The sequence below is a fragment of the Rhinatrema bivittatum genome, chromosome 3 (assembly GCF_901001135.1).
Source record: "Rhinatrema bivittatum chromosome 3, aRhiBiv1.1, whole genome shotgun sequence".
Taxonomy (NCBI): Eukaryota; Metazoa; Chordata; class Amphibia; order Gymnophiona; family Rhinatrematidae; genus Rhinatrema; species Rhinatrema bivittatum.
The window spans coordinates 301,121,951-301,147,207 of record NC_042617.1 but is presented as its reverse complement, the minus strand read 5'-3'; the positions used below and the strand labels follow the sequence as shown (position 1 = coordinate 301,147,207).

Genomic DNA, 25,257 nt, shown 5'->3' with positions numbered 1-25,257 from the left:
CCTGACACTTCTTTAAACGAAGCAGGCGCCCGGAATGGGAGACGGCTCCAAGTGCTTCCCCCCGTACAGATATCAGAGGAACGCCAAGCCTAGAACAGCTGGGGCAGGGGGGGCCCGAAGAGAGAGAGAGAGAGAGAGAGAATCATTCCCCTCGTCAGTGGCTTCGTCCTCCGCCACAGAGTCTTACATCGCTGGCCTCGTGCTTGTTATTCACTTCTCCTGACCTTCTCGGAGGGAGGTCAGAGGACACCTAATCCTAGTTCCAGCCTCCTCCCTCCCGGTCCCTTCCGTCTCCCACTGACCCCCGCCCATGCCAAACGGATAAACTCAGTCAAATGAATAACAAGAAATCATTAAAGCTGGTGTGGGAAGAGCCTGCCCTCCCCCCCCCCCCCCCGGCAAGTCAGAAGCAGGAGGTCAGAATTATGTGCAAGCACAACATCGTGGGCTGAGAGTCGCTGCACGACGGCGACACCTGCAGGCCGCATTTAGGGTCCACCGTTGCAGGTCCCCCGGCCGAGGGCTGATGCTGCAGTGAGATGATGGGGGGAGGGGGGGTATAAAATTGAGGGCCAGATGAGGTGGAAACCAGTAATCTGCAGCTGCGGTCTAATCTGAGCCACTCACAGCAGTGCCCTCGCTTGACGAGATTTGTGATCCTGGCAATGGGATGAGAAATCAGGCAAGCGGGGAGCCTCTCGGGAGACGTCAGTCTGAGCTGGGCAGGGCTTGCTGCATGGGTTCCTGGTGACCCGCCCTGGGCTCTGCCAGTCCCAGATCAGGCCCCAGACTGCCCTCTTCTCCTTGTGCTCCTCAGAGCGAATCCCCGCACCAGAACAGTGGTGAGAAATGCAGGGGGGCAAACGCCAGGCTTTTGCTGCAGCTTAGTGACCTGCTAAGGACTCCGCCGCGTCTTATCAGATTCTGCTTCCTCTCAGAGCTGGTGGCACAGGCTTCGGACATTCCCTCCACATCCTGCGTGCCACCCTCTCCCCTCCTCTCTGTTTTTTCTTCTTAGCTCTCATGTTCTTAGATGAAAAAGCGGAATTGGTTTCTTTTGTACCTTGCCCAGATTCAGGGTTTTCCAGTGCGGGAATGGCAGGAGAGAGCAGATCAGGAGTGAGGGGCACTGGCTGAGCGTGGGTTTGGATCTCAGTACTGGAATAGCGGGGGATGGGGGGAGGAGGGGGTGCAGCAGGGCTGGTTTGAGGTGCACTGGCAGATCGGTAGTGGTGATCAGAGCTGCTGAGTACCGAGGAGCATTCCCACCCTGTGCCAGACCCCCACATTTCCGACCTTTCACTTTCATAAATGTCAGAAGTCACCACGTGAAATAATGAAATCATTAAAATCAAAACTTAAATCTTCTATAGAAGTAAAAAAAAAAAAAAACCCAAAACCACAAGACAATGTGGAGCAGTCCAGCCTAAATGTATTTTTTTTTTTTAAATATTAAATGTGTTCTCCTTTTACTATCATTATCCACCAAATCTGCTGTTAAGTTCTGGCTGTGCAGAGAAAAACTGTCAGCTTGGGACTTAAACAGTAACTAATTACTAATACTGACACAAGGCTTTTTAAGCAAGTAATTTTTCTTTGTACAGTGCCAGCAGTACACACAGCACTGTACAAAGTAATTCATATCTTTCTCCCCACCCCCTCCTATCACTAGTCACTGTGTGACCTTAGAAAGTCACTTAACCTCCCTGTGCTGCTGGACATGGTGTTAAACTACCTTGTACAGACACTATAATCACGTCAATACCATACAGGTCCTTGTACATTTATAAATGCTAAATATTGTTTACAGAAAAAAAAAAAAAAAAGAGACTTTATCTTAGTATATAAGACACGTGCCTTGTGCTTAATATACTCCCTCCTGCTGCTGCTGAGAAGAGCAAATAAAGGTGATCCGCAGACGTACCCCCACTACAGCAACTGGAAACAAATACAACTTTCATCCCCTTACCTTGCTCATGGCTTCTGGTAGGACAGGCAGGGATGTTCTGCAGAAACCCCAGCTCCTAATCCCTCATTCCTGCAGAAAGGGAGTGAAAGAGGAGAGCCCAAATTCCACCCTGTTGGGTGCAGACCTGATACTGTCCTGCTCCCGTCACCGCATCTACTGCATCAGCTGCTGTCGAGGGAAACACAGCTGTCAGCCTGTTTTGGAGTAACCCCGCCCTCTCTCTCCCACTGTATCCATCCCTCTGCCTCCATGGGACAGGCCGAGCCCGCTTACAGCAGGAGAAGCTGCAACAGCAGGGATAGGAATGCCGAAGGTTCCTGGAGATTAAAGCACAAGTCACGGACGGTCTGAGGCTGGGACTCCGGCGTCAGAAAGTAACAAACATACAGAAGATGTGGGCAGATCAGGGCTGGACTCACCCAGTCTGCCCATTTGTGCCGGCCTACTGTGCAGTCACAGGTCTCACTGCTCTGTGGTCTTCTCCCTTCTTCCACTATCAATGTTCCCTTGTGTCTCTCCCAACCGGGCTTGAATTCTGCCACTTTTCTGGCTCGCCTGCCTCTAGTGGACGTTTGTTCTAGGTGTCCACCACCTTTGAGCTTCCCTCCCTTCAGCTTAGATGCTGACCCCCCTTTTCGAGCTTGTCAGGCTATGGAAAATGCTTCCTTCTGGTGCGTTACTGAAGCCTGCAGGATATTGAGATGTTTGTCTCGTATCTCCCCCTTTCTTCTAGAGAGCAGATCCTTAGCTCCATCAGTGTCTCTATGTGTGGGTCCAGGGAGGTCCGGTGGCAGGGCATTAACCCCACAAGGCTCAATCTCAGCCACAAGGACAAGAAGCAACCATTCCCAGCTCATGGCTTGTAGCCAGAAATGAGATCCGTAAACAATCAAATCAGCTCGGCTAAGAAGCCAAGGTGAAACCCAGGTCATGCATCATTTTGGTGGCCTCCCTTTGACTTGACCGTTCTCGGACAGTGGCCCTCTGTAGATGTGGTTCTCAAGGTGAGGAGGATATTACATCTCTCTTTCTACTAGTGATACATCTCTTTATCCAGCCACGTACACTATAGTACAGCTGCCAGTTTCCTACAGCAGTTCAAGGGCAGATTCTGCATCAAGAGTAAGAAAACTTCCGCAGAAATGTTTCTGGAAGGGGGAGACCAGCAGGCCGAGAGGGAGAGAGGGGAGCTGGCCGAGAGCGTGTGGCGATGACTGCCCTTCTCCCCTACCTGCGGGTTGGAGCACGCATTGCTGACGTCTCTGCCTGGGGACACCGCACCCCTTAAAAATGATGCGATAGCAGCGTGCAGCCGAGGCCGTGAGCCCCTTCTGTACGATTTGCCCCTTGAAAAGTTTGGTCTTCAATGGGCAAGACTTTTCCATCCATTGTTTCAGTCCCCACCGGAGGCCCAACGGATCATCAGATGGTTCTACAGGATTTTAGTACCAGATTTGGGACAGTGTACAAGAGACTTCTTTTATCATCTGGAGCCTCGCTGAGTCCAGGTACGAATATACCCCCACCACAGCCTGTTTTGGAGGTGGAGTCATCTTTGCCCACTTTTAACCCCAGGAGACATAAGTTCTCCAGGTAGTTTAAGTGGAACTGTATCTAACTCAGTGGTTAATGTCTCCTCCTTCTCTTGAAACTGTTATTAGTCGGCCTTTTTTTATCCAGTGTAACAGATGGGGGGAGATATTTTAGATATCGCCCCCGAGCCCAGTTTGGAAAAAAAACGGGTGCCTTCGCCAGCTGTATCAGCTTTACCTCAGGAAATGGGAGAGGTTAAGGAGCCCACAAGTAATCACCATGCTGGATATCTGGAGGGTGGTATCCAAAGAGGATAGGACTTTAGCTGCAACAGTTCAACAACTGAACCAGATAACTGCTGATACCAGAATGAAAAAATTCAGGAACAAGATCAGCGATTTGATGTTATGGATAAGGCTCTCGTGAAAGGGGAATTCTCAGATACCTGCTCTGCAAGCAGTGGAAACAGCGCACGTTAAAGACAGCTTGTCGTTACGTGGTCAAATTGAGAATATGGAAAGTTTTATGAGAAGGAAAAAAATACGTTTTTCTTTTTTTTTAATTTCCCAGTGACTAGATTTAATGTCGGCTTTGGAATTATTTGAAAAATACATTGCAGATAGTTTGCTTATAGCATCAGATACGGGTCCTGCTCTAAGATTTGTTATTTTCCGAAAACAGGAGGGTTGCAGCTTCTGCCGAGTGGGAGCTGGACCCGCTTCAAGGGAACGTGCCTCCCTTTCCACGCGTCTCCAGCCGTCCTTTGACGCCATTTCCTCTCCGGTAACCCTTCCCATCACATGGGTGTCGGAACAGGGCAGGGACCTCGTTTTTCAGAAACGAGGTCAATGTAAAACTAGATTGGTCTGCGGACAACAGTTCCATGTATTCCCAGATGTTATTCCGTGCTACTCAGATTCGCAGACAGCAGTTTTTTGCAGTGACGGGTGCATCCTTTCTCCTTAAATATCCTTGCAAATACTTGGTAACGTATAAAAAAAAAAAAAGAGCTTTATTTTTCTTGACCCATTGCATCTTGAAATCTTTGTTAAGATAAGGCCGAGGGTTAAGAGCTAGGGGTATCAAATAGTATTATCCCCTCAAGGGCCTATGTAAGATCTAGATATTGCTGTTTTCCCCTCAGGATGTGGGCTGATTGATTTATTGATGTGTGAAGTGCTTAAAATACTTGTTTGGGTTTTTTTTCTTCTTTGTAATATCATATTCCTGATTTTATTCATTTACAATAAGTGAATAATATAATAAAATATAAATTTTAAAATGTTTCTGAAATTCTGTGGCATGTTTGCATTTTAAATAATGTAAAATTGCATTTAGGAGAATAAAAATAAAGTAATTTTATGACATTTCTTGTGAGATCAATTGCTTTATTTGGTTCTTTTTTTGGAGGAAAGGGGGATCTTAGTGATGAGTGCTGGGACAGGAGGAGAGGAGAAACTAGAATAGGAGAAGGGGATGGGGAATCAAGGAGCAGAGGAATGATGTGGAAAGGGAAAAAAAGAGAGGGGGATCCTGGATTAGGACATAGGATCCAGCATCAGGAGAAAGAGATGGCCTCACACCTTCCTACACCAATCCCTTTTCTCACTCACACACACACACACACACACACCACAGCCCCTCTGATCCCCTCTCCCCACCACCTGCCCCTTCCTCTGATCCCCTCACTCACAGCCCGACCCCCCCTTCAGTGCTCTCATACACACCCCACAGCATCGCCAATCCCCTCACAGTCACTATCCACCTATCCTCCAACCCCCCTATCTCTCTCGCTTCCCTCGCACCCCTTCATCCCCTCACTCACTATCTTGCCCCTATCCCATCCCCTCCCCCACACTCCCATCCTTTCACTCACTCTCTTGCTCCCATCCAGACCTGACAGTAGGAGAGCAGCGACAATGCATCACCTCGGGCCACTTCCTCTTCCTCTTTTGCGGCCTGGGGCCAGTCTCATGCCTTGAACCGCACAGGACCCCATAATCCTGCTTCTCCCACCGCCACCCCTCATAACCTTGGCGAAGTCTCCACTGCTTCAGGTACAAAAAAAAACTTACAGGGTCATTCATCAAAATGCGTTAGGGCCCTAACGCCTGCGATAACACCATACCGCATGCAATATTCATTGCATCGCGAGATGCGAATGCAAATTTTTACATTTTAGTCAGAGGGGAGGAGTCTGGGTGGGGTTTATGAAAATGAGGGGCATTAATGTTGCGCGTGATATCGTAACGCATGTTTTTAATGCTGGAAATAATAAGTACACCTTTTCTCCTGGTGTTATGCTATGTGAAATGCCTGAAATGGAATTTGTGATAAATATTGTGAATTCTGTTTTGGGCATTTTCAGGCAGGGAGAAGGAGAGGGGAGAGGAAGTGGAGTGGAGTGGAGTGGAGTGGAGTGGAGTGGAGGAGAGAGAGAGAGAGAGAGCCTCTGGGGTGGCACACATATGAGTCAACTCTTTATACCACTATAGGAAGGTCATTTAGTAACTGGAGGTGAGGTTTTGTTGGTGGTGGAGGGTTTTGGGGCCAGGTTTCCATGCACAGCAAGACGTACGAACAGCACAGTACACATCAGTGAAGATTTGATGTGATTTAGAGTGAAAGAAAAGCACACAAATATGAGATTTCTACAATCTTCTCTCTCCCTAGCTTAATAGTACCCTGGTAGAGAGTGCATCAAGCTAGGGCAAGAGAACATTGTAGATATCTCATCTTTGTGTATCTGTAGTTCTGATTTACTTTCCCTTTGCATTTTCTAAGAAAAACAAGACTGGATCAGCCAAATGTAGGAAATCTGAAGCATTGGCAACCCTATGTGGCATCCTGTTGGCGGCAATCCCTTCCCCAAAGTGGACCCCACTGACTACTCTTATCGGAGTCCTATTGCTCAATCAACTTTTTACTAAGTTTAGAAGTTTTTTTCCAGCTCCCAGACTGGCTAGCTTGCTCAGTCTTCAATGTGGGACAGTGTCAAAGGCTTTACTGAAATCCAGATAGGCCACATCCACTGCACCTCCTGACCACTTCAAAGACATCAATCAAATGTGTTTGCCAGGATGTCCCGCCTGTGAAACCACATTGCCTGTGATCCTGTAGCCCACTGGCTTCAAGCTGCTGCACTTTTCTGCCCATCAGTAAGGTTTCTATTGCCTTACCCAATACCCACCACTGATGTTAACCTAACCGGTCTGTAGTTTTCCACTCCCTCTTTGTTCCCTTTCCTGGGGAGCGGTGCCACATCTGCTCCTCTCCTGTTTCTAGTGATGAGCTGTGGGGGGCACGGTCAGCACCTCCTGGGATGTACCCCATCAGGTCCCATAGCCTCATCTACTCCCAGCTGTGCCAGTACATCCTCTGTAAATGGTAATGCATTCACCCCACAGCCCCTTATATCCTCGTCTTTTGCTTTTAGTTCCTGACCCTCGCCTTCTAGTGTGAATACCCAGAAAAATTAAGATACCAGCTTTCATCTGAACCTCCTCTTCACTAAACCTGGCCTCCCCATTAATTCTTACTATTCCTCTTTTGGTTTTCCTCTTTCACTTTAGGTAAAGCTGAGATGAAGATTTTTTGCGCATAAATCTCTTTCTAACCCATTTAGCTCAATGGTTGAAAAGTAGTAATTAGGTAGTAAATACTAGTAAATACGGAGGTGCTTTGGTTAGGATGTTGATTAAGTGATGAAAAAAAAGCAGTAAGATCCTTGGGTATAATTCTGGATTCAGATCTGTGCCTAGAGAAACATATACAGCAAGTGACTCGTAATATTTACCTAAAAGTAAAAATGATAAGACAGCTCAGACCATTCTTGGATTGGGATTCCCTGAAAACTAGCTTATGCACTTATTTTATGCCACTTGGATTATTGTAACGTATTGTTTGTGGGGTTACCTATAAAATCGTTCCGTAAGTTACAGGTAATTCAATAGACTGTGGCACGCATAATAACTGAAAGCCCTAGGTGGGCTTCAGCTAGGCCTGCATTGGCTTCCTGTGAATATGCGGTGAAATTTAAAATCTTAATGCTTTCCTTTAGGTCCATCTGCCCCCCCCATCTGAAAGGAAAAGTAGAATGGGATCAGGCTAGCAGGAATTTGCATTCAAATAAAATGTCCTCCTTTGAATTACCAAAGATTTCCTCTCTTCTGTTGAGATTAAAAGGAAGATAAAGATATTTTAAAATTTTGCAAGAATTTGAAAACCTGACTCATGACTGTGGCTTTTAATGCTTAGAATCCATTTATTGCCGCTATGGTAATTTGTCTCTTCTCCAAATTTTATGGATATGGTATACAGCTTAAGATAGTGACTTTCCACTGTATTTTCAAAACTTCAAATAGAACGAGCATATAGCTCAGATAATGATGCCTTTTTATTTTTATTTTATTATTGTGATTGTATTTTATTGGTTTAAATTTTGCTGTAAATCGCTTTGGAAGATTTGATCTGGAAAGTGATTAATAAATAATTTTAAACAGATTTATTTAATCTATCTAAAGATAGACCCTATTTCCTAACAATAGCTGGGTGAGAAATGGGATGGAATGGAATGTACAGTAAATGGAGGCCAAGTGTGATGGCTCCCTGATGAGTGCCAGATAAGAATAGAGGCTGTGCAAGGAAGGAGAACAGAGGGAAATCTGGAAGATGCTGAAATGGAAGTGTCTGTCCAGAAATGCCAGAGAAATGAAAGCTATAACCACCAGCATGGAAATCCTCCCTTGGTGGAGTTCCTTAAAGATCTTTCCAAAAAGTAGGCAGTCCTCTAGTCTAACCCCCCCCCCCCTCCCCCCCACACACACACACACAGCAGCCTCTCCCCTCAGGGCGCAAAATGTCCTATTGCTTCCCAGCACCCCCTACAAACCATTCTGCACCGCTGACCCTGCCCCCAGTCTTCGGAAGCGCCGGCCAGGGCACACCCCTTCCTGCAGAGGGGAACAGGGCTGTGCAGAAGCCACAGCTGCTTCCTCCAGGAGCCCAGCCACGGGGAGTGGGGATGGGGGCACCAAGAGGTCACCCTCGCCGTTTACAGGAGGTGGGGGCTACGAACCTGGAAATTCCAAGTCCAGAGAGCCAGAGCCACTGATGTCAGCTTCTTTCCCTTGCCCAGAATGAATTTCCTGAGCTCCACACTAGTCACCCACTGCTTGCTTTGGCTGCTCCTCAAAGCCAACTATTTTTTGCCAGCTTCGGGTTTCATGCATGCTTAGATAACACCAGCTACAGAAAACCCGGTGAATCAATTCTCTGCCCCCCTCTGTCCCACAAGGTAAATGAGAAGGCCACCACCGGTCGCTGGTGGCAAGGGGTTAAATCAGAACCAGACTGCTGCCCGCCAGCTTGTAAATGCGTCTGGCAGGGATGGGGCAGAGGGTGTGCCCCTGAGCCTGCATCCAGTTCCGGGATATAATGGATTACTTTTCCTTTTCTTTGCAAGGCGTTTTCTTGATTTAAAAAAAAAAAAAGTGGATGTTGCATCTACTCGGAAGTATTGTACTTCCTCTAACATGTAACTTTGACTATTATTTTGTGATTTTTTTCCCCTCTTTTCTTCTGCTTTTATTTTAATCATTCTGTATGCTACTGTGGCAACACATGTAAAAACTGTCATGTCAATAAAGCTTTCTCAATCTGATCAAAAGGATCATACAGAATTACAGACTGGCTCCAGGTCATCTAGAGCCATTCCTGGGTTTGCTCCCATTGCTGTTCTTTCCTGTGCATCCAGCAAAGGCAGGAACTATATATTTAAATTTCTTACAACCTGCATGCTGCAGCTGCCAGCCATTCTGGGCAGAGTACAATGCTCACATAAGCATTGATACATTTTTGACATTTCACAAGAAGCAGTACTGTAACATATATATTACTAAAACACTGTATAATACAATCTTTAACCAAAGGCTTGCAAAAACATCTTTATGTAAAATACTTTACAATCTGATATCCTGTGAAGACTGGGCAACCAGACGTTCTCTGAAGTGGGCCCCACAACTGAGAACACACACCTACGTGTAACCTGCAGACGTGCACCCCTTCCTGGAGGACCCCCACCAACTGAGAACACAATAAAACGCCTGAGAACATATTTGTGAAGTCCCTTAAAGGAACTACAACTCCACAGATGCACTAGGAGTAAAACCAGGATTGGCTGAGCCTGTCCAGCTGGCATGGAGTCAGTTTGGAATTCCGTTCCCAACATGCTCAGTCACTGCATGCAAGGAAATGCAGCTCTGCCTCTCTTGTTTAAGCAATTGCCCCCTTTTTTTCTGTTTTATGACCCCTCAAACTTTCTTCCAGTTCAGTGCATCTAAATTAGGAAATCATGGTATCTCTCTTGTCCCTTAATGACGACATCCTTCATGATTACTAGAAAATTATTACAAACAGACTATTTGCAATTCAAAAAGAGTACTGAAGTGTGGTTATTTAGTCATGGATCCCTTGAAGTGATAAAGAAATAGCTGGAGGTGTTTGATGTCTTTGACCTTTTCAAAAGGAGCTAGAGCAGCTTTTAAACTAGAACAAGGGGAAAAGCCGACAGTCACTCAGCAGTGCATGCTTCGGAGAAATGTATCCTTGAAGGATACTAATGAAACAGGAGAGTTAGGGCATCCCAACAGAGAGGTTCCAATAAAAGCAAACGTAGTCCATGTGCCTATATGTAAAAAAAATCACCTATTGTCTGGGTAAATGTAACATCAGGACTTGCTAGAGACAAAGTTCCTGGATGTAATAAATGACTGCTTCAGGGAGACAGGGAGCTATTTTAGATTTAATTCTTAGTGGAACACAGGATTTGGTGAGAGAGATAACGGTGCTGTGGCCACTTGGCAACAGTGATCATAACATGATCAAATTTAAACTAATAACTAGAAGGGGGACAATAAGTAAATCTGCAGCTCTAAAACTAAATTTTCAAAAGGGAAACTTTGATAAAATGAGGAAAATAGATAAAAACTGAAAGGTGCAGCTGCAAAGGTTAAAAGTGTTCAACAGGCATGGACATTGTTTAAAAAATACAATCCTAGATGCGCAGTCCAAATGTATTCCACACATTAAGAAAGGTGGAAGGAAGGCAAAATGATTGCCGGCATGGTTAAAAGGTGAGGTGAAAGAGGCTATTTTAGCCAAAAAAAAAAATCCTTCAAAAATTGGAAGAAGGATCCACCTGACGAAAATAGGATAAAGCATAAGCATTGTCAAGTTAAGTGTAAAACATTGATAAGACAGGCGAAGAGAAAATTTGAAGTAAAGTTGGCCGTAGAGGCAAAAACTCATAATAAAAACTTTAAAAAATATATCCGAAGCAAGAAACCTGTGAGAGAGTCGGTTGGACCATTAGATGACTGAGGAGTTAAAGGGGCTCTTAGGAAAGATAAGGCCATTGCAGAAAGACTAAATTAATTCTTTGCTTCTGTGTTTACTAATGAGGATGTTGGAGAGATACCAGTTCCGGAGATGGTTTTCAAGGGTGATGAGTCAGACGAACTGAACAAAATCACTGTGAACCTGGAAGATGTAGTAGGCCAGATTGACAAACTAAAGAGTAGCAAATCACCTGGACCGGATGGTATGCATCCTAGGGTACTGAAGGAACTAAAAAATGAAATTTCTGATCTATTAGTTAAAATTTGTAACCTATCATTAAAATCATTCATTATACCTGAAGGCTGGAGGGTGGCCAATGTAACCCCAATATTTAAAAAGGGCTCCAGAGGCGATCTGGGAAACTATAGGCCAGTGAGCCTGACTTCAGTGCCAGGAAAAATAGTAGAAACTATTCTAAAGATCAAAATTGTAACGCATATAGAAAGAAATGGTTTAATGGAACACACTCAACATGGATTTACCCAAGGAAAGTCTTGCCTAACAAATCTGCTTCATGTTTTTGAAGGGGTTAATAAACCATATGGATAAAGGTAAACCGGTAGGTATAGTGTATTTGGATTTTCAGAAGGCGTTTGACAAAGTACCTCATGAGAGGCTTCTAAGAAAACTAAAAAGTCATGGGATAGGAGGCGATGTCCTTTCGTGGATTACAAACTAGTTAACAGACAGGAAACAGAGAGTAGGATTAAATGGTCAATTTTCTCAGTAGAAAAGGGTAAACAGTGGAGTACCTCAGGGATCTGTACTTGGACCGGTGCTTTTCAATATATATATATATATATATATATATATATATATATATATAAATGATCTGGAAAGGAATACGATGAGTGAGGTTATCAAATTTGTGGATGATACAAAATTATTCATAGTAGTTAAATCACAAGCAGACTGTGATACATTACAGGAGGACCTTGCAGGACTGGAAGATTGTGCATCCAAATGGCAGACGACATTTAATGTGGACAAGTGCAAGGTGTTGCACTTGTCCACACAAGGGAAAAATAACCCTTGCTGTAGTTACACGATGTTAGGTTCCATATTAGGAGCTACCACCCAGCAAAAAGATCTAGGCATCATAGTGGATAATACTTTGAAATCATCAGCTCATGTGCTGCAGCAGTCAAAAAAGCAAACAGAATATTAGGAATTATTAGGAAGGGAATGGTTAATAAAACAAAAAATGTCATAATGCCTCTATCACTCCATGGTGAGACCGCACTTTGAATACTGTGTACAATTCTGGTCACCGCATCTCAAAAAAGATATACCGTAGTTGCGATGGGGAAGGCACAGAGAAGGACAATCAAAATGATTTATTTATTTATTTTATTTATTTTGAATTTTTCTATACCAGTATTCACGATGGAAATCGCATCATGATAAAGGGGATGGAACAACTCCCCTTTGAGGAAAGGCTGAAGAGGTTAGGGCTGTTCAGCTTGGAGAAGAGACGGCTGAGAGGGGATATGATAGAGGTCTTTAAAATCATTAGAGGTCTTGAATGAGTAAATGTGAATCAGTTATTTACTCTTTTGGATAATAGAACTAGGGGCACTCCATGAAGTTAGCAAGTAGCACATTTAAGACTAATCAGAGAAAATTATTTTTCACTCAACACACAATTAAGCTCTGGAATTTGTTGCCAGAGGATGTGGTTAATGCACTTAGTGTAGCTGGGTTCAAAAAAGGTTTGGATAATTTCTTGGAGGAGAATTCCATTAATGACTATTAATCAAGTTGACTTAGGGAATGGCCTCTGCTATTACTGGCATCAGTAGCATGAGATCTTCTTGGTGTTTGGATAATTGCCAGGTTCTTGTGGCCTGGTTGGGCCTCTTTTGGAAACAGGATGCTGGGCTTGATGGACCTTTGGTCTGACCCAGCATGGCAATTTCTTATGTTATTATGTTCTAATGGGGGCCTAGATTTCAAAGAACCTGTGTTGAGAGAGAGAGTGCAATTGTGGGCTGATGTAATAAGGTGTATAGAAAAAAATGTTTTGTGCATATAAGTCATATTATATGCAGAAATGGTTCTTCTGTTTGGAAAACATGATCTATGTGCATAAATATTGTTTTTATATGTACATTTTCTGGATAAACTCCTGCTGCATTTGCATACCATTTGCTTAATTCATTGGGAGTTAGGTTTTTAACGCGTGCATTAAGAAACTGAACTGAATTTCAGTGCACAGTTGTAATGCTCAGCTTACTACATCAGCCACTTAGGCTATAGAAATGTGGCTATTTAGTTAGCATTATCCCTGATTATTTGGACAATTCCCTGTAGTGTGATTTAATAGTTGGGAGGGGAAGTCCATATCTGATAGGGACCTGGCTGGCTGGTTCCAAAGATCATGTTAGAAATGGTCTTGAGATCAGGGAGTGCATCCCATTGTCTCAATTTGATTAATACCATTGAGGCGAGGGGAGGAGGAGCTGGCATCAGGTTAAGAGAATTGATGGTTATGTGGGGTTTTAATGGGTGCACAAATAAGAACTTAAATATTGCGGGAGATTTTGGAATATTTGGAGGATTACAAAATTGTGATATTTTATGTATTTATTTAGATTTAGCTCAAGCCATTTTATTAGTAGCTCAAAGCAAGTTACATTCAGGCACAGTAGATATTTCCCTTTTCCCAGAGGGCTTGTAATCTAAGAGGGTGATATAATAATGTGTGGGTTAAAACTGTATGTTGAAATTCAGCACAAAGTTTAACGCACAGGTTAAAAAATGTTTTAACTCTAGCGGGCCGATGCAATACCTTGCGCTCAGGCTAGCACACAGGTTAACACGCAGTCGGATGCACATTTTGGACGCGTGTCCATAAATCTTTATGCAATAAGGGGATTAGAGTGTCCAAAACGCACGTCCAAACCAGTACGTGGCTAATAGCGTTCATCACATTTAAATTCATGTTGATGAGGCTATTAGCTATTACCCCCTTATGTAAAAAATAAACATGTGCTTTTCTGTAGTTCCTCCGACTTAATATCGGGGTGATTTTAAGTTGGAGGAACCAAAAAAAGGAGTAACGTAAAAAAAAAAAAAAAATCTTGCTGGTGGTCAGGTTAGGAAAATGGATGCTCAATTAACGAGCGTCCATTTCTTAACCTGGGTCTGTGCACAAATTAGGAAAATGGACGCTCGTAATCTTAAGCATTCGTTTTCTAACCCATGCACAGCTACTTCTCCTGGACACCCAATGCCAAGGATACATTAGGGATGCATAATTTATCACTGTTGCGTCCTTTTTAGTGCAGCGGCTCATTTGCCTATTGCATCAAGCGCCCAGGAGAGGTGATTGTGTACTTGTTAAAAAAAGTGCATCCAGTTTTTAGCACGTCTGTATTGCATTGGCCTGCCAACGTGGTAGCCTAATGGTAGGCTAATGAACTGGGAGGTGCAAAAAGTGCGCTGACTGGAAAAATGTGCGCACAAAAATGAGTTAAAATGTGCACTCACGGAGATCCAAGATGGCTTCCTGAAGGCAAGATGTGCTGGGAGCTCTCTGCTGAATACTTTTGCCTTTGTTTGGTTTCTTGTTTGAAGAGAGGTAGGCCCTGGGCAGTACCTTCAGCCATGTCCGGAGGGACTCCTAGGTGACAGCAGACTATTATTGTTCCATGCAGGTTTGAAGGCTCGAGCTGACCTCTATTCTGATGCTGAAACATTTTTTCCCAGGAGCGGTAGTCATTCCTGCTCCCTTGTTTTCCAGGGGACAGAGAAGGAGGCGCACAGTCACGTGCTTCGACGCCTACGGCTGCGCTGTAGATTGTGTCAGCTGAAGGGCCCAGCTCTGCATTCTCCCCAGAGGGTCACACTGGCGTGAAGCTGCGAGGGTTGATTCGACCAGAAGAGCAGCAGGAGATGAAGGTGCTATGGTTTTTGGCAAGTAGTGCAGGTGTGCTGAGTTCCCCTGTTGGGGGTGAAACATCTATTGTTCCCAGCCAAGCTAGACACTCTCCATTATTGAGACCAAGTGTCTCTGGATTCCTTGTGGAATGCTTTGGTTTCATTAGAATAATCAGTTTCTTCTCTAACTACGGTCACTACTGATATTCATACTAATCCATTCAGAGATCCCTGGAAGTTTAAGGAAAGACTGCCGCCTTAGAAAAGTGGTCAGATGCTATAGAGATGGTACAAACTGAACTGGTAAAAGCTAATTTGTCCACGCAGAGGAAGCTGGAAAATATGGAGAATGCTTCAATTTATGATGAGTGCTTAATTTTCCAAAAGTAGGTTTGTGTGCCCCTGTTGATAACTTCAGGGAGTATCTGCAGAAGGTTTTGCTAATTCCAAAAGAAGTGTTTCCTCCTATCACAATGGCTTTCATTCTGCCATTGATAGTGAGTGAAGGACAAAATGAGGCTCCTCAATTGATAGAACATACTGATACCCTAAATTTGATTGAGTACTTAGAAAGATCTGCTGAAATCATTTCAACATAGAAGGACATTATTAGTAGCTTCTGCCTTTCCTCAGGATCGTGATACCATTTTTACATTATTCTTTAGACATTGGGCTACACTTTTTTTTTTCTTTTTTTTGACCAAAAAAATCCAGATTTTTCCTAACTTTTCTAGGGAGGTTCATAGAAAAATGTCTGGCAATGAGCTAGGAGGCTATTGCTCTCGGGGCTTTATGTGTGATCCATTTTCCTTACCACAGTGAAAATATTAAGTATATTTTCTTTGAACCTGAACAAATGCGTTTCTCCTTGTTTTGAAAATTAATAAAAAGTTTTTTTTAAAAGTGCACTCAGCTCGGGAACCTCGAAGTCATGATTTATGCACACAGAACTCATATTTGTGCCCATAAAAGACTTATGCACAAAAATAATTTCGGCGTAGAAAGCAATTTATGTGCAGAAAGCATATTTATAGGCAGAAAACATGCTTTGTGTGTGCCTGATTTAGATTTTTTTTTTTTATATTCCGCTTTTCACAATTTTTTCAGCACTTCAAAGCAGATTACATTCAGATACTATAGGTATTTCCCAATCCCCAGAGGGCTTACTAGAACTGGAAACTTTACTCCATCTCTGACCAGGAGTAAAATTTCAAGCACTAAGAAAACCCGAGTTACGTCTGCACACCTCTCTGCATTAGGGATAATAGCTAATGCCTTAAAAGTGAATTTTAGAAGCCCAGCATGCACATTAATTAGGGGACACGCAAATAAGTTGGGTTTGCGCACACTGAAATTTTAAAAGCCACCCAATTTTGCATGTATCTCCAAAGTTTTCAAAAAGGGGCAGGGTATGGTCATGATCTGAGCGGGGCATGAACCAGAGATGTGCATGTAAATACTGCACCTAGATCCCCTGCTGCAAAAGTTTATTTCTGCTATGGAGGAGGTGCAAGTTATTTTATTTATAATTCTTTATATACCGAATTTTTCATGCGAACATATCAGACCGGTTTACAGTAGGTAACAAATATTCATTTAATAATATTTGCATTTCCAAAAAGAAAAGGAAGTAAATACATGGTTTCATAATATAATTAAGCAGACTAAAATACTAATTAGCATAGTAAACTAATTGTTAATAAAGTTGAAGTTATTAGAGAGGCAGGATAGTGAGTGCAGAGATAATACATTTAAAACTATACATTACCTTGATATATGTCCAGTATTCTTAAAACATTAATTTAATAGTTCTTGGAAGGCTTGTTTGAAAAGCCAGGTTTTGATGCCCTTTTTAAATAATTTGATGTCAGGTTCCAATCATAGTTCTTTTGGTATAGAGTTCCATAGTTAGGGCCCAGCAATAGAAATGGCTCTCTGACACCATTTAGATGAGCAATTTTAGGGGAAGGAATGGGTATCATTCCTGTACCTCTTGATCTAGTATTTCTTGAGGGAGTATGGAAATGAAGGGAGGATGTTAGCCATTCAATTTTATTATTGTATAGCGTTTTATGAATTAGGGTAAGAGTTTTATGTTGGGCCCTGTATTTAATAGGCAACCAGTGAAGGTCCTTTAATATTGGGGTTATATGATCTGATCGTCTGGATCCTGTCAGAAGTATAGCTGCTGAGTTCTGCAGGAGTTGCAATGGTCTTGTTTTATTTGTTGGGAGACCTAAGAATAAAGAATTGCAGTAGTCCAGTTTAGACAAAACCAGTGCCTGTAAAACAGTTCTGAAATCTTTAGGGAATAGAAGGGGTTTTAATCTTTTAAGGATATGTAATTTAAAGTAACCGTCATTAATGACATTTTTAACCCAGTTTTTCAGCGTGAATTTGCAGTCTAAAAGGACCCCTAGATCTCGTACTTCCAGGGAGATGGGATAATTTTTGGCGGCTTCTTGGATTTCAAGTTCTTTTGCTTTGCTTATTTTAGGTGAAATGTATAGAATTTCTGATTTTTTTTGGTATTAAGGGAGAGATTCATTTGGGCTAGTACTTTTTCAATGGCAGATTGATAAATATCCCAGAGTTTAAGAGTTAGGTCTATGGATTTTTCAATTGGAATTAGAATTTGAACATCATCAGCGTAGATAAAATGAGTTAGACCAAAACTGGATAGAATTCTGCTTAACGGAAGCATATAGATGTTAAACAGGGTTGAGGAGAGGGAGGATCCTTGCGGTACTCCAAATTGAAGTTTAATAGGTTTATTTATTTATTTTTATTTATTTATTTCTTTTGTATACCGACATTCGATCGAGATATCACATCGGTTTCCAGATAACTAAAGGAATAGGGTGATAACAGCCCTATTTTACATTATAACATGGTATTAAATAGATATAAGAATATTTTACATTATAACATGGTAATAAATATAACAAGAATATTTTACATTATAACATGGTAATAAATATAACAAGTTGTAACAGAACTAACAGGAGTACATGGAACATTAGACTATAGTATACAACATATGTACATAAATGGCTTGTTGATGAGGATAAATTATGGTAAGGAGAGCAGGGAGTGTAGAGGTTCAGATTCTTTATAACGAAATTTTACTTTGAAGGATCTATTATTTAAGTAAGAGTACGGATCTGCAGGATTTTAACAATCAGGGCTAACTGGGGTGCAGTGAAGGCTATTAAAGTAGGGGAGTTTGGAGGACCTACCCCTTAACTGGGCAAACTGGGGACAAACTGGTTTAACTGGCAATGGCGTTGGTGCACGTCATTTTTAAAATCCCTTTACGTGGTAGTATAAGGATCTGCATGCACATGCCCACTTAATTTGGCACACATGTGCGCGCAGCTAGACTATTTTATAACATGCACACGTTATAAAATGGCCGCGGCCCTGGGCGCACAAATGGTCGCCTGCATTCCAGTTTGAAAGTTCCCATTCCTATTTGCATGGGATTTGCATGCAAGGGTGCTAAACAAGATGCATTGTTGTACACACATTTTTTTTGCACGCAAAACATGCTGCATTGGGCGTAACACGCGCACACAACTGCTGGTATATCTGTGCACTCTGCTGAACAGGCCTTATTGTATAGGTCTATTCAGCAGAGTGGGAGATGGTGACTTGCCCCAAATCGCAAGGAGCATCAGAATATAAGATCATGTTGTGGCTTGATTTCTTGTACATTATTCAATATTTTGCTGATTGTAAATTGCTTTGGGTTGGTTAAAGCAAAGCATTTTAGACATAGAAATAAATAAAAATAAATACATTTTCCTTTGATTGTGTGGTTCATCTAAACTGTAAGCTCCATTGAGCAGAGACCTGTTATGTATCTGTACAGTGCTGGGTATATCTATCTAGCACATCTATGGATATGTCAGTCTTTCCCTTGACCTTCCCCTTCAGCCAGGTCTGTTTTCAGCTCCGGCTTGCTAAAGCTGATGAGCGTCTCGGTACAACTGTGGGACACAGGCCGCAGGCAGGGGCTTGAGATGGCTCCGTCCGATACCGGAAAACAGGCAGCAGTCATCGGAGCAGCCCGCGCGGCTGTCCTGCAGCGCCACCTGCCGGCAAGGACCAGCGCCTGCCACAGCAAAGCCCTCTCCGTCCCCGAGCGAGCCTGGACCCTGCCGAGCACAGGGGGAGGAGGAGGAGGAGAGCAAGGAAGCAGAACTAGGGAAGGGCGCGAGAAAGGCAAAGAAATGGAGAGTGCACCAGATTATTTTATTTTCCCGCTTGGAGCCCTGCTCACCCATCTCGTTTTCCTTCTTAATATTGACGGGGAGTTCCGATTGAATCAGGGCCTGGGGAAGGTGCCGAGACTTGCATTATTCTTCTTTCATTCTAAGCCCTTTATGTATTGCTTTAGCAACTGTCGTGCCAATAAAGCTTTCTGAATCTCTGAGAGGACAAGCAAGAAGGGAGGAGAGAGGGGACAGAGGAAATAAAAGCCAGATTCCGCTCACAGTCACAGGCTCGGGCTGACGTCAGCCCTTCCACTGCGAATGCCAAGAGGGACAGAAAGGGACAGCAGCAAGGGCGAGAGAGAGAGAGGCCCACACGGCTCTGCCACCAAATGCATAGTGCCAGTAGCCAAAAGGTTCCTTCAACCACTTCTGAAGTTTGCAGTGGAAAAAGGTAACCCAGCCACTTCTGTGCCCTTCCCAGCACTGCCCTGTGCAGCCGTTCCAGTGCCCTGCATCATCCTGAGTCCCAGGCAAGGGCTCTGTACCGACAGCTGCCTCCTGTCCCATCAGACAGCGAGACCCTGTGATCAATGATATGATCAGTCATCTAGCACAGTGCAGTCCACCCACTTTAAAATGAGGTTATTTGTGTGCTGTACTACCCCCATCCTAAAACCAAAGGGAAGGGTACACTTGGGGGGGGGGGGTCTGAGTCACCCAAAAAGGACATTTCAGGGCTTAACAACCCTGGTGACAGCACAGGACATTTTGACCTTCCTGCAGGTCAGGCAGGTTATTAGATTAGATGAGGGAAAACTCTGCGCCTGCATGGAAAACAGCACCCAGGAGAGGTGCATGCAAAGTGGTGTGGGCTGTGATTAAATACCAGGCTGTGAGATTTCCTGCAACAGGAAGATCCTACCAGGCTGCCACTGCAGACAGGCTCCATCTGATAATGTTTCTTAATTTGATAAAGTATATCCAGAACCACCAGGCCTGAAGTCCTGGAGATTAATAAGATCTCCTCCAACTTCCCCCAGGCACAGACACATGAATATTATGTGTTTGTTACTTACTATCAGCCCGATACTGTAAAACCGCGGGAGAGCGGACGAATGCCCGCTCTCCTGGCGCACGCACCGGCCCTTTGCCGGTGCGAGCTATCCAGTATGCTCCAGCATGCAAATTAGGCGACGCGGTGCAAACGAGGGAAAGGAGGCGCTAAGGACACTAGCGCGTCCCTAGCGCCTCCTTTTGGCCTGGAGCGGCGGCTGTCAGCGGGTTTGACAGCCGACGCTCAATTTTGCCGGCGTCGGTTCTCGAGCCCGCTGACAGCCATGGGCTTGGAAACTGGACGCCGGCAAAATTGAGCGTCCGGTTTTCGGCCCGACAGCCGCGGGCCAAATTCAAATTTTTTTTTTTTTTTACTTTTTTTTACTTTTGGGGACCTCCGACTTAATATCGCTATGATATTAAGTCGGAGGGTGCACAGAAAAGCAGTTTTTACTGCTTTTCTGTGCACTTTCCTGGCGCCGGAAGAAATTAGCGCCGACCTTTGGGTCGGCGCTAATTTCTTAGAGTAAAATGTGAGGCTTGGCTGCACATTTTACTTACTGGATCCCGCGTGCATACCTAATAGGGCCATCAACATGCATTTGCATGTTGAGGGCGCTATTAGGTGCCGCGGGTGGGCCGCATGTTTTCCTCCCCTTACTGAATAAGGGGTAAGGGAAAACACGCGTCCAGAGCAGGCTGACAGTGCGCTCCGACGGAGCACACTTTACTGTATCGACCTGTATGTATTGTAAATTTCCTTGAGCTATAGTTGGCAAAGCAGTATAAAATAAAAATAAATAGATAGCTACCAAGACAACAAGTTTCACCCAGAACTAAAGGAGCCTACTTTCTGGGATGCACACGTCTACCATCATAAGCATGAATCTAATTTTCCTCTGCTGCCCCCTGTCAGATACCTCATGTACCCCTCTGACATGTCCTGAAAATTTGGAGAGGCACCAAATAAAATAGGTGTTAGGGGATCTCTCTTTCACACACACAGTAAAGGATATGCTGGATATGCACAGCTGTGTGTAAACCTGTGATCTCAAGAAAATGTGCATGCAGCTGAAACTCCCAATCCAGAATAAGTTCCTGTAACCCGTAACATCATTTCACTTCAGAAGAGCAGAAGTGATGCCCCCCACCCATCCCCGCCAGCTCTCCCTCCCTCCAGTACTCGAGGGGGGTCCCATGCATTCTGGGGATGCTGGGCTCTCCATGAATAGCTACAGAGGGAGCCCAAGCCGAGAGAAGGTCTCTGCAGCCCCGTGCACTTCGTTCTGGGTGAGTGAGGGGCCAGCAAGCCTGGCAACCAGCCAAGACCCTACAGCTTCAACATCCAGCAGTCACAACCAAATAACTGCAGCGCAAGAGCCTGTGTGGCTGGCTTGGTTGTGAATGAGAAAGAAAAGGACTTGCCTCATGATTCAGAGTAGACCCTAATCATTTTTTTCATAATACACCATCTGGTTAGAATCACACAGAGACACACACACACACACACACACACACACACGCATGCCTGTAATGTATGTTCCACCCTCTCCTCATCAGCAGCCTTTATTTATTACACACTTCTCCAACTAGAGAGCACGAAGTAAGTTACAGCTCACGAAGTCCTGTCACAAGTGCTCCTGGTTACACTCAGTATAAACGGAGGACAGAAGATGCCCTCTGGGCGGATGGATGCACAGCAATGGATGGGAGGGAATACAACGGGGCTGGCTGGAGGGCTGCCTGAACAGTTTCATGCAAGGATTAATTTGTGAGGGAACAGCATTTCCCCCACTTTTTTTTTCTAGGATTTATGAAGTAGGACAGCGGGAGGGTTCCAATTCAGCCCCTCCCCTCCCCTCAGCCTGCAGGGAAGAGGAGGAGCGGGGGCCAGCCTGGAGCAGACAGGGCAGAGGACAGACCCTCTGCTCCCTAATCCATCACCTCCTCTTTTTCCTTCCGGCTCCCTTTCTGTTCTGCAGGAACGCTGCAGAGCAAAGAGCAGACACAAGAATGGGGGTGAGTTAGCGCAAGTTTGAAACTTGTGAACAGTAGCGCCAATAGTCAAGGCTTCGCATCCGGCCATAATGAATGCCACTATTGCTCATAAGTTTCAAACTTGTGCCAATTCAACCCATTTTTTTTTTGTGTCTGTTATCCAGGGCTTAATTTATGGTGGAAATTCAATGGCCCAGAATGGCATTCTATCTCCTATTTTTTGATGAAGTGGAACTGAACTGGCAATGTACATCAGACCAGGCCACCATAGGAAGCACAGCAGAGAGCACTGGAGTTGCCCACTCTTGAAATGAGAGCAGCCACGTGGCCTCGCCTTTTGTGCGATTTCCCGGAACAAGTGAGGAGGCCATGGTGGCCAGTGGCCAAGGTCAGAGAGTCATGGGGTGACTGCCTGTCAGTCCCAGTGCTTTTGCCACTACTGGCTGGGCCTAGTCCTGCTGCTACTTATTGCACTGCCTCCCCTGGCCCTGCCACTTTTGCCACATTGGAGGAGGGGGAAGGGACTAGAGACCAAGTGTGTGTGTGTGGGGGGGGGGGGGATGTGAGCATTGGCAGAGGGACGAGAGAGTGAGGGGGGTTGAGGAGGGCCAAACGAATATGGGGATCAGAAGGGGCTGTGGATTGTGTGGGGAGGAGAGCATGAGTGAGGGCACTGGAGGGATTGTGACCTGCAAATGAGATTACTGGATTTGGGGGGGGGGGGGGGGGGGAACAATCTGCGAGTGAGGCAATCGGAGGAGGGTGAGGAAGGAGTGAGAAGAGAATAGGGAGAGCACAGGGTGTTGCTCTCTCTTCTGAGGAAGTAAACAGCAGGCAACTCTTCAACTCCATGCTTGCTCCCCCCCCCCCCCTCGTATCCGAGGTGGCTGAGGACAGCAGGAGGTGCGCACCAGTCTGTCCACTAAGGCAGAGGAGAGTCAGCCAATGGCCAAGGGGGGAGGGGGGGAGGGGGGGGGGGAGGGGGGGGGGAGAGTTGCTGGGAAAAAAAAAAGTAATTTTCTGGGAAGGGGGGGGGGATAGTGAACATTGAGTGGGGAAGTGGGACTGAAGGAAGGGGTCCTAGGTCTACTGGGGGGGGGGGAGACCAAGAACCACTGGGAGGAATCAAGGAGGAAGGGTGGAGGTTGGTGATGCAAGTATCAGGATCGCCAGGGCACAGAGAAGGAAGAGGAAGGTAGAAAGAAAGGGACCCATTGTCTCTACCCTTCTCCTTCTTACCCCAGTGATCTTCCAGCCCCAGCTCCCACCAGTGCTTAACCTCCTCCACCCTTCACCCACCAGAGCTCGATGCCTGCTGGAGTTCATCGAGCACCAGTGAGGGATGGACAGCTCAGGGGCTGAAAATGAAGGATCAGGGGAGTAAGCAGCAGGAAGAGTGCATTTGCCTATGTTTGGGTGAGAGAAAGAGTGCACTCCTGGCCCTGGCCCAGCCCCCGAACTCAGGACACACCTGGCAATGGGCCAGCTCACCCCATAGCCCCCTACCTCTGCTCCACGGTTCCACTTCCTTGTAATCTACAAATTAAGCCCTGCATGCATGCACACGGTTTGCATGGACAGAAGACGCCAGCCACAGAAACACAAAATGTCCATGTCTATAAATAAATAAGTACATATACACATACATAATAAACTGCATGCCTGGACGGACACTGGCCCTTGTGAGGACTGTAAGCTCCACAAACACACAGTACAGCTCACTCCTCTTCCTCCTCCTGGTGCGAATCCGTTTGCCCTCAACATTAGCCTGCCAGGCATAGTATACTTTGGCAGGTAATGTGGAAACAGTGTTAGCTCCTGCTGCCTCGCTGAACAAGCACAGCTTCTGTACAGCTCTTTTCAACTGCTCACCCGATGGCCGGTTGTTACTTGCTAAAGATACTCCAAGCAGGGGCTAATGGACTGCTGCACATCAAAAGCAGCACCAGCACCACCACCACTGATCTCAACTAAATAAGGTTATTTTGCAGCCTTCGTTCGGGCCCTCGTGCAACTTTCTGGCAATGCACTTCAGTTCCGCCCTGCGACCCCCCCCATTCCAGCCAATACACCCTAGTCCTGCCCTCTAGCACCCCCTGCTGTCCCAACACTGCTTCCTCATGCAGCTTAGCAGTTCCCTGCAGAGTTCACAATTGTAACCATATGGCATGAGCTACATTAATCAAACGAGAGCAGTGAGAAGAAGGATGGTGAGCTACGGGATGGATAAGAGGCGCCTGTGCTTTGTGCTCGTCGGTGCTGCTGCTGCTAAGGAGTGAGAGGGGTGAGGCCGCGGCAGGAGGCGAACAGGGCAGGAGTGGAGGAGCTTGGACTGCAAGGAGGCATCCTCAAATAACGAAGGGACCCTCGGCGCCCCCACAAGTTGACCCTCGGCAGGCTCCAGCCAGTTCCCCTCACTGCTGGAATAAAAGCCCCCCATGTGCAGGCGCCAGCAGTGGGATCCAACCCAGCCCCCACCCCCCTGAGGTCAGGGCATAAGCCCCAAAAGTTCAAAAAGAGCGTGCGGTGCGGGGGGAGCTGGGCACCTCCCCTCCTGGTAAGAGCCAGGCTGTGCCTCCGCAGCAGGGAAAGTTACTGCCAAGAGCAGGCGAGACTTTTCAAGCGCGGCAAGAGAGCGATCGGTGGCCCTGCCTCCGAGGGGCCCGGCCTGCTCCCTCCTGAGCGGCAGTACAGGCGGATAAATGACAGGAGAGCCACAGTCCCCCGACTCCAGCCCACACGCGGAAAGAGAGAGAGAGAGACCCCCTCCTCGCAGTAACCAACCGGAGAGAGGCGAAGGTGGAAAGGCTCCCACGTACGGCCAGAAACGGCAGCCTCCCCTCCCCTCTCCTTACCTTGGTGAGCCGCATCCTCCTGTCCGGCTGACTCCCTCCGCTGCAATCCCAGCTCCCCGCACAGCCCATAGGGTTCCCGCGGCACCAGAACCAGCTCCGACCCCGGCTCCTGCCCACTGTTTATCTCTCCACACTGCAAGCCTGCAGGCGCCACCTCCTCCTCCTCCCTGCCTCCGCCCCCTTCCTTCCTTCCCGCCCACCTCTTCTCTCTCCTTCACTTTCTTTCTCTCTACCTCCCTCCTCTTATACCCCTATATCCCCTTCCTCTCTCAACCCTCTTGTCTCTCTCCCTTCTTCCTGCCCTCCCTCCCATGTCCCTTCACCTCCTCTCCCCAGCACACATTTAATA

General features: G+C 45.7%; 1 protein-coding gene across 2 annotated transcripts in view; it reads right to left on the bottom strand.

Annotated features, from left to right (window-relative positions):
- Nucleotides 1-25,052, bottom strand: part of TNS2 (tensin 2) — a 146,321-nt gene extending 121,269 nt beyond the window's left edge. Inside the window, exon 1 of one of the 2 annotated variants that reach the window (XM_029595050.1) lies at nucleotides 24,909-25,052. In XM_029595050.1, the coding sequence (XP_029450910.1) occupies nucleotides 24,909-24,977 (69 nt within the window). In that variant the 5' untranslated portion in view covers nucleotides 24,978-25,052. Of the gene's footprint in view, nucleotides 1-1,969; nucleotides 2,427-24,908 lie in introns of those variants that run through there. The other variant, XM_029595052.1, reaches the window with a different exon arrangement.
- Nucleotides 25,053-25,257: the final 205 nt, after the last annotated feature.